General features: G+C 42.3%; 1 protein-coding gene across 2 annotated transcripts in view; it reads right to left on the reverse strand.

Moving 5' to 3' along the window:
• The window catches only part of arid3b (AT-rich interaction domain 3B), a 48,017-nt gene extending 38,312 nt beyond the window's left edge, over nt 1-9,705 (reverse strand). The window contains exons 1-2 of one of the 2 annotated variants that reach the window (XM_004916003.4): nt 9,456-9,705; nt 5,003-5,551 (exon numbers count right to left, since the gene is read on the reverse strand). In XM_004916003.4, the coding sequence (XP_004916060.1) occupies nt 5,003-5,551; nt 9,456-9,491 (585 nt within the window). In that variant the 5' untranslated portion in view covers nt 9,492-9,705. The remainder of the gene's footprint in view (nt 1-5,002; nt 5,552-9,455) is intronic. The other variant, XM_002938881.5, reaches the window with a different exon arrangement.
• Between the last annotated feature and the right edge of the window lie 314 nt (nt 9,706-10,019).

The raw sequence follows: 10,019 nt of genomic DNA on the forward strand, positions 1-10,019 counted from the left end.
ACCTCTTAGTTAGCCAGTGACCTTGTTGGGGGGGGGAGTTAGCTCAGTTAGTTTGTGAGCACACAGGTTACCGACTACTAACACTTAGAGAACTGTAAAGGAGGAAGTAGAGTTCTGGCTATTATGTTAGACATCTGGTCACTCCAGCCTTTATAGATTACATTCTTGGCTAACTAAATATATTCAAAATGTTTTTTATGTTGCTCAGACTATCTATTTTACCCAATTTCATTTTTACACTGAACTGTTCCTTTAAGCTTTTTATCAGCATCTGCGGTTTATGCAGAAGTTATGCTCACAACATTACCCCCAAACCTGTCCAAAGAAATAGATCTATACGTTTACATTTCAGAGACTGATAAAAAGCTTAGGTGCGGAACTCCGCTGACTTCCGGTTCAGGAATGCAGGCTGCATGTCACCCTATCATACTGCTGCTATGGAGCATTTCTTGAGTATAATTATAGCTGAATAGCTAATTATAGCTGAAGCTTTAAAAAGGGGGAAGCTTTGCCTATTATTATAGCAGTTTTGGGGTGAATTAAAAGGAAGTGATCATGAAATCAAAATCTACAGTCTGAAAATCTTATTTAGAATAAGGAATTTTCCTAAATATGTTGCTTTATTTATTAAAAAAAATTTTTTTTTTTTTCTTACACCACTTGAATGATATATTCGTTTTGCTGCTTCCATTCTGTTCCCCAGGAGGGTGGGGAACTGTCTCTCTATTGGCCTGAATATATATGCCTGGGTGCATTCGAGGGTCAGGTGATTATGGCTTGTAAATAAGACAGAAAAGGCGTTTTGAGTGCAGAGTAGCTCACGAGCAACACCAACCCTTGGCTCCCTCTCTCTTTTATATTTGAATGTGGCTCACGTATAAAAAAAAAAAAAAAAAAAAAAAAAAGGTCGGAGACGCCTGGATTAAGGTGGCCATACACGAGGCGATTTCGCTCGTTGTGCGATGAACGATTATATCGACAAACGATCGTATGGCGATCGAGTTCCCATACGATATGCCATCCACGGGCAACGATAATTCGGGAAAGATTTTGTCGCATCATTATCGTAAAATACCTACGATCGTACATCTACGTACGATCGATGTCGTTGACTTCCGCTGCTGGCAATCGTGACATGCGCAGAGAACAATCGTTGAAAGACAAATGTCTGACACTCACACCAACTGGCAGATTTTATCGTTAAACGACCAAAATTTTTAAACCTGGCCGATCGATTTTGGGGACGATAATGTCGGCTCGTTTAGTGGGCCGACGATCGTTCGTACACCACCAACTATACGATAACTTAACGATAGCATCGGATCGTTCGGGAATCGGTCGTTTGTAAGTAAAAAATCGGTCCGTGTATGGCCACCTTTAGAGTATGGGTGGCAAAATGTGTGCAACTGCCTCAGGTGTCATTGCCTTTATTGATTTTAGACCTAGACTGTAAGCTTTACTAAGGCAGGGAGATAAATAATCTCTGTAAATCCCTGTGCAAATGTGTTGCATCTATAAAATACCAGCAAATAACCATAATTTGTTTTTTGCAACAGTAAAACAATACATCTGAAATCACTTCCCCCACAAGACTGCAGCTGCAAGGAATGTGACCAATAAAGGCAGTTATATGTCACAAGCTGACAGAGAACCTGCCCAGCTTGATACACAAGGTTTACAGCACTGATTAGAGATAAGGCCTGTAGCACACTGGGGAAATTTTGATCCTGCAAACAAAAGTAATTGGCAATCGTCTGTCACCGTATCCCAAACACGCAAAATGCCATGGGAGACACGAGAGGATACTCTTCAGAGATGATCAGATCTGTGCTTTGTGAGCAGTGTTCACCTGTCAAGCCTATGTTAAATACTTAAAGGAGAAGGAAAGGCAAAGTCACTTGGGGGTGCTAAAATGTTCGCCACCCCCAAGTGACTTTATCGCTTACCTTGTACCCCGGGCTGGTGCCCCTGTTAGGAGAAAACTGCACCAGCCCGGGGTACCTGCGAGCGAGCGCTTCCTCCTTCCTTTTGCCAGGACCACACGACAGGCGAATGCGCAGTAGAGTGAAAAGCCGACTTCTCTGTTAAAGTTCGGCTTTTTCATTCAACTGCACATGCGCGTGCGAGCGACCAGGAAGGAGGAAGCGATCGCAGGTACCCCGGGCTGGTGCTGTTCTCTCCGAACAGGGGCACCAGTCGGGGCTAAAAGGTAGGCAATTTAAAGGAAAAAGAAAGTCAAAGTCACTTGGGGGTGCCAAAATGTTAGGCACCCCCAAGTGACTTTGACCACCTACCTTTTACCCCGGGCTGGTGCCCCTGTGAGGAGGGAACAGCACCAGCCCGGGGTAGCTGCCGGTGCTCGCTTCTTCCTGCTTCGCGGTGCGCGCATGCGCAGTAGAGTGAAAAGCCGAACTTAAACATTAAAGTCGGCTTTTCACTCTACTGCGCATGCGCCCACCGCTGGCATTCCAGCAACGGAAGCCGGAAGGAAGCGATCCGCTCCAGGTGCCCCGGGCTGGTGCTGTTTTCTCCTAATAGGGGCACCAGCCCGGGGTACGAGGTAAGCGGTTAAAGTCACTTGGGGGTGCCTAACATTTTGGCACCCCCAAGTGACTTTGCCTTTCGTTTCCCTTTAAGTCACTTGGGGGTGCCTAACATTTGGGTGCAGCCACATTGAGTGGAATCTGGCACGAAACTAATCACTTAGGCAATGGCTCCGGTTGCACGCCTATCAAATTTTTTTAAGTGAAGGGATGGATTCTCGGCCTGCGTTTATCCACAGGCCAAGAAAACACCCAGTATGGCACTAGCCTTACTTAGGGAAGCAGTGACAGCATTTGCGGTGTTCTGACTACATGTGCCATAGCACTTAGGCTAATGCCACACAGGGCTGGCATCAGCCTGTCCCTGTGGCTGCACCAGGAGCCATTGCTTTGTCCCAGCTCCAGGCACAAAACGGATATCCACTCTCAGTGCTGGCACCCAATGGCGAACACAATGGTATCAGACCTGGCTTTTTAAAGCACTAAAGTAATTTTATCCCTCATAAAGTCAAATACATGGCCTTTTCTGGAGGGTTCATTTGAGAAATGATTCAGATGCTTGGCTCACATTTGCTTATCAAGCAGCAGCCAGCTGGAGTCTACTACACCATTATTACTTTCTAATGCTTTTCAAACCATATTTAAAAGTTGCCCTTTTGGCTGTTCCACAATATAACTACACACTAGCTATACAGCATAAATGTCCCAGTCTGCAAACACAAATGTCTACAGGCACTAGATTTTGAAGTGAGTGGAATTCCAAAATCTTAATTGACCATGACTAACCCATAATTTTAAATGATTTGCTGAATTATAAATAGCTCCCCATTCTGTATTTTACAGCAGATAAAGGGGTTGGTGGAAGTAGGGGTTAGATTTGTTAATGGGCTGTTGTTGGCCAGTAAAGAGCGAGAAAAACAAAAATCAAGGTATTCTATTGAGAAAACAGACAGGGTACAGGAACGGATACCCAGCAAAGACTTAAGGTGGCCACACACGTGGCGATCTGCGATCTTTCGTGCAACCATCGCCACGAACCTTCAGGGCTGAAACGGCAGATAAGGAGGTAGAAACAATAGGATTTCTACCTCCTCCTGCCGATTCAGTCCAGAGGGCAGATTTTGCTCAGGCGCCTTCTATGGCGGCCGATCAAAATCTTTTAACCTGGCCGATTGGCAGACTCCTGTGATATCGTTCGACTCGCCGACTTGCCATACACACATCGAATATCGTACGAAACGAGGTTTCATACAATATTATCGGTGCGTGTATGGCCAGCTTTATAGAAGACTATGCTTGCCCCTTTAAAGATCCTGTTGTAGAAGTCCAGTGTTTATTTAGGCTAATGTTACACAAGTGACATATGTCAGCACTGTGACACTTAATACAACCTGCTGCTCAAAGAAAGATCATTAATTACCACATTTTTTTTAAGGGACAACAGAATGTAATTACAATTGGATGATGTAACGTTACTTGCAGTCAGCCTATTCCAAAGCTATTATATTTGTATTCTGGGCACTTACAGCAGATGATCATAATATATTTTATGTTGTTACTCTGCTTCTAAGTGAAGAAAAGGGGAAGATTATCAAGTGGTCACCATTAACAGCTGCAATTTGTTTTTTTCCCTCCCAGAGATCTCACTTTCTATCACTACATTCAATTAATATCAGGCACTATTAAACAGGATTTCTGACAGATGAAGGGCACTTGCCTTCCTGCTTCTCAGGGAACAGCACAGAGCTATAAAATCAGCCAAGTGCTTATACATGCATCTGCCACCTACTTTTAGTAAGCAATCTCTTCTAATATATTTCATATACCTTTTGCAGCATTGTTGCTTTTAAGTTGCCCCCCCCCCCCCCAAAAAAAATTTATCCTAAAATCTTACATGGAAGGCACTGACAGACCAGATTTATAATGCAGACAGATACATACTGATCAAGAAGGTCCAGCAGACTATAAAATGTGCCCACCAAGGACCCCACAAGAAGAAATGGGTCACACTATGCATACTAAAATACTAAATTGCCCAACCATTTTGATCTATGCATGGATAGCTTATGTTTTGAAGACAAGAGATGCATCAGGAACATTTCCTGCAAGTGTCAATAGAAAGGTCTTAAGCTTAGCTCACATCCACTCACATAACATTTAGGGGCCAATTTCATCACAAAGGGGAAAAAACACTTTTCTGTAACTGTCCCTAGCTTGAGAAGGACTCCAGGCTGGCAAATGCTCAGACAATGGGGCATGTCTTGATCCCACATACAAGAAAATTCCATCTCCATTAAGGCTATAGTTTGGGATGAAACTAGTCTTGTGTTGTTATTCCAGTCATTACTGAGCGGAAAGTAATTTAGAGACAGATAAACATTTGTATGACTATGAACAGTGCTTAGCATCAAGTACAGTGCTTCAATAACTACTTTTGGTGGCAAGCAAAAAGTTTTTACCTGTTTAATGTGTTCCTCCATATTCTGCTTGTGAAGATTACCAGGAGAAGCATTGAAGTTTTCCTCTGCAGGCTCCTCTTTTACTGTTAAAGGCCGATGATTCTGAGTCCCCTGTCGATTAGGAACACTTATGCCTTGGAGCTCACGTTGAGCTTGGAGGTATTTCTGTGCCAGTGTGGTACCATGTGCCTCTCTACTATCTTCCCTCTCCTCATATGAGTCACCATCATCACTTCCATCTCCATCCATTTCATCATCATCTTCAGGATCACTAGCACTATGGGGTGGTCCTACTGGCAGGCGTGTCCTACCCGATGAGTTTGGAGAAGGGCCTGGTATAGATTTCATTGCATGTTGGGATGCCAGTTGCTGTGCATATAAGCGTTGTGTTTCTCTGATTTGTCTCTCACGCTCCTCCATACTTCGGGCAGCTTGCTGTTGCTGTTTTTGGAGCTGCTCCATCACAGCTTCCAGTTTCATGCCCTGCTTTGGATGCATGTGGGAACTGCTGGAGAGAGCAGGATTTAACCCACTAGGAATTAAAGAGGGCTGTAAGATGAAAAAAAAAATGAAACTTCAAAATACAGTACTGCCAAGAAAAATTAGGTTACAAACATCCAGTACTGGCACTTAAGATTGAGATATAACATTCAGAGACTTATGAATACAGGTGTTTTACTATTGTTATGTGTAAATCAACAGGCATATTATTTAAAAAAACAAAAAAACAGTCTTTTTGGTTTTGCCTGCCAAAGATATCAGAGGAACACTGATCAATAACATTTCTTTAATCGTAGCTACTTGTTAAAATGTCTTAGACCAGCCCTATCCAACATATTACACATAGTGAAATAATTATATCTCATACAACATGTTGGAGGGCAACATTAAAAACAATGCGTTATATAAGTGAAGTCTATGGAGTCTTTGAGCAGACTTTGGGCTAGAGAAATCCCCACTATATCAATGAAAACAGCAATCAAAAAGTGTGTCAATTAAATTTTTCCAAATATTATGTTTCAAGCTATAAAAAAAAAAAAAAAAATTTGGGTTTATTTACCAACACTGAGCCAATCAGACCTGTCCTTTCATTCTTCTACCTGCAGCAGGCTGAATAAAGCCAGTCAATGACTGGTTGCTATTGGTTACTGCTCAGGTGCAAATGTGCTTAGTGCTGGTACATGTATTCTTTAATGTTAATTTCACAAGGGTTAATCTTTCACTGAAGTCCCTGGAGAATAATGTGCCCTCCCAGAGGGCACAAAACAAGAGAGTGACAGCTGAGAATATACAGACACCTCTGCCTTTACAACAATAGGCCAGCAAAAAAAAGTAGCAAGAGATTTCAATTCACAATGAAGGAGCCAACGGCTGTTACCTCCTGAATAAACAATATACCATGACAGCACTTGCAGTACGGCAACAACAGCGAGCAGTGTGACACTTTCCAAAATGTACTATACACGGGTTCAATCAAAAACTGCAGCAGGGAAGGAAGCAATTTGTTCAGTTGCATAAACCCCCATATGTAATAAAAGGAACTAAGTTTGCCCAGGTGCAGTAACTCATAGCAACCAATAAGATGTTTGCTTTTAAACAGGTGACAAGTAAATGCTACCTGCTGATTAGTTGCTATGGGTTACTGCTCCTGGGCAAACTTAGTGCCTTTTATTACATAACCCCTTAAGAGTACTAATACCAGTCGCTCTATATGAATTATGGCAGCATAGTAGCACTTAATGTGCTCACTTTCCTCTTGCTTTTAAACTCTACACCCAAAACTGGGTAAGTGCCAATTTTTTACAGAATACATTTGTAAAAGAATTTATATTGCAAAATCTTACAACTGTGGTAGGACTTTTTCCTAAATAGTGAAGACTCACAGAGCTACTAGTAGCAGTTACTTATCGTAGCTACTGAAATAGACAATGCTGATCATTTACTGCTAACTGTCTCTACATGTGTTTCAGCAGAGGCAATTCTCAGTATTTCTCAGGGTATTTTCTGGAGTCTATTAACCATGAAAAAGTAGCTGCTACTAGTAGCTCCATGTGTCTTCACCCTAAAACAATAGAACACAGAGTGATTCAGGGAGTTCTGAAGTGATCATCAGTGAATGGATTTCAAAACTTTTGGAATCACTCCATATCTATTTGAATAGCAGTCATGGGTGCACTTGCTTGTCAGGTGCAATGAAGAGGTCTTATGGTGGCCATACATGCAACAATATTATCGTACGAAATTAGGTTTTGTACAATAGACGGTGTGTATATGGCGGAAGACAAGGAGACCAATATCAGTAAAAAAAATATCGGGCAGGTTTGAAAACTTTGATTGCGTACACCCTTAAAGGTGCAACAACCAGTGGCTGTAGAAAATATCAAAATTTAAGCGTGTGTCTACCACTAGAAAAACTGGGGGGAAATGCAAAAGCTTGATGCCCACATAATGTCATATCACATGTGCTCTACCAAATATAATGGTCAGCTCTTAAAGTAAAAAGTTAATACGCATAGGTCTTAAGCTCTGAAGGTAGTTCTAAAGCACACAATAAAACTTTAAAAACAGACCTGCACAAAAAGGTAACTGCTACAGATAATCCAGAAAGATGCACTGAATTAATCAGATTTTTTGGTGTAAACTGCTAATGTTCTGCCTAGTTTTTTTTGTAGTGAATGTGTACTGTAAAATTTCTAACTTTGTTGCTGAGCACCCACCCAAAGGGGATGTTCATCTCTATATTAGTATTTAGTATATTATAGATGGACCTATGCTTGTGAAAATGCTTTCTGGCTGCCAGGGCCTTGAAAATTACAAATATTCTGTGAGGCATCCATTTCAGTTTATTTATTTTTTTTAACAAAAAAATCCCCAAAACCCACTAACACAGCCATTACACCACAGGTTGCATTATTGTTAGGAGAGCTGATGGCACTCAGCCCATCTTGTGGTCAGGCAGCATGGTAGATCAGACAGAACTGCAGTACATATTTCCTGATGTATGAAAAACTGGGGTTGGCTACCTACTCCAATGCAATTGTCAAGTTTAAAAGGTAACAACTGTGTATATTATTTTTTTTCAAGGGTTATATAGTAAAGCTGATCTTAAAGTGATACTGACACAAAAAACTACTTTTCAAAATATGAATATACATAAAAAGTTACCTATAAGTTGTGTTGACGGTTTTTCGCTGACATGTTTGGTTTTGTAAGTAATTGTTACTTGAAGTTCCTAAACCCGACTGTTTTGCCAACCTGACTGTCCCTTCTCAGCCTGTCAGTTATAGCTTATAATGCTAACAGACAAATATGGCAGCCCCCTCATTGAGGAACACAGGGCATCAGACAGGTTATGTAAATGCCTCAGGCAAATATTTTTATGGCAAAATTATAAAGTTCTTGCAAAGACAATGTTATGATAGATGTAAAAAAACATTCTTTCTGGTGTCAGTATCTCTTTAAAATAAACTACATGGACCCTTTAAAACTATTGTCTGTGGTTAATGGAAAACACTACTTTTCCCCCCCAGTACCTTAAGGTCATGACAGATAAAATGTGAACTAATACTTAAATGACCATATATATTTAGTAAGCAGTACTTCGCTATTAGGTCACAAATCCCCCCACACCATGGTGTACCATGAGATATTCTAATCTGGATAACATATGCTGCTAGTAGCTAACTGGGGGGATGGGGGTCAGACCAGGCCCCTTCTCTCTTCATAGCAAGGGTAGCAACTTGTTTTGTTAGGGACCTGAATTGAACAACATACCCCCCCACTGGGTGCTGTAGTTCAACATCAGTTAAAGGGACCAGGTAATCCACCCCAGTGTTGTCATACTGCCAATTTATTACCTAATCTGCGGAATGTAAAGGGAAGAAAAAGGCATTCCCAATGCTGAACTGCAAGCTGGACATTTCTGATTACAGTTGTGCAAACGAGTAACTAAAAGAGCTGCAAGTATGAAATACTACACTTGGCCCAAATGTATACAGAATGAAAACTGCTAAACAAGCAAACACCGTTGCCTTTCATTTGAGTCAGGAAGGGGCATTCTGGGAAATAATGCATATCTGGGATACTTTACAAACAAGCACTTCCCCCCACCTTCTCCTAAATCCATACGATTCATTGACGCCACGCAGATCATTTATACTGCCGACCAACCCCAGCCCTCTGGTTGTTGCTTTCTAAATACTTGGTGGCTGCAGGTTTGCCCCCTCTAGTCTATCTGGCCAGCGTGTCCCAGTGGCTTCCCTCCTATTTTCTAATGGCTGGGCGTTGGACTGAGGGACATGTTTACGTTTTTATCACGCACAGTAGCGAACCCACTCATTAGTTTCAGGCAGGGGGCAGGGTGAATACACAACAAGAATTCCCATTACGCTTTGCCCTGGACGGGCTGGATGTGTGTGCGTGTTTATAAAGCCTTGTCTCCGTTTCGCCTCACCATTGACTCTCTCCCACCGCCGGCTTTCTCCACCATCACGTCTGCTAGAAGGCCGTGCCGTTCGGCCCCGCGCTATCCTGTTGCAGCTCCACCGCCCACCCCGACCTCCCCTCCGTTTCCGTCTCACCGCAACCTCCTGGCTCTCCTAGGCCCCTCCCGGTACATCGAACCCATCGTGACGTCAAGCCGCACACCTAACCAAGCGTCAGCACGTCCTCTCGTAAAAACGTGCGCAGACAGAGATAACTCCGCCATCTTTGTACACCCACTTCTCCACTGATGTTGAGTGTGTGAGTGCGACGTCCTGAAAAAATCTATTACAGTTTGCAAATTGTAGGTATTTCCGAAGTTACATAAGATATTGGAGTGTACTGTGTTATTCGGATAACTTCTCGCCGTTGTTTCGCGGCATAAAGACTTGTATAAATGCTTCCGAATGCGTTTCCGCCATGTTAGAACACCAAAATACTCTTGTGGGCTGGGCAAGCAATGCCATGTTGCTACACCTTTTATATTGAATTATAGCAAACTTGTATTGCTGTACTCGTGGATATACGGCGGAGC

The sequence above is a fragment of the Xenopus tropicalis genome, chromosome 3, assembly GCF_000004195.4.
Source record: "Xenopus tropicalis strain Nigerian chromosome 3, UCB_Xtro_10.0, whole genome shotgun sequence".
NCBI lineage: Eukaryota > Metazoa > Chordata > Amphibia > Anura > Pipidae > Xenopus > Xenopus tropicalis.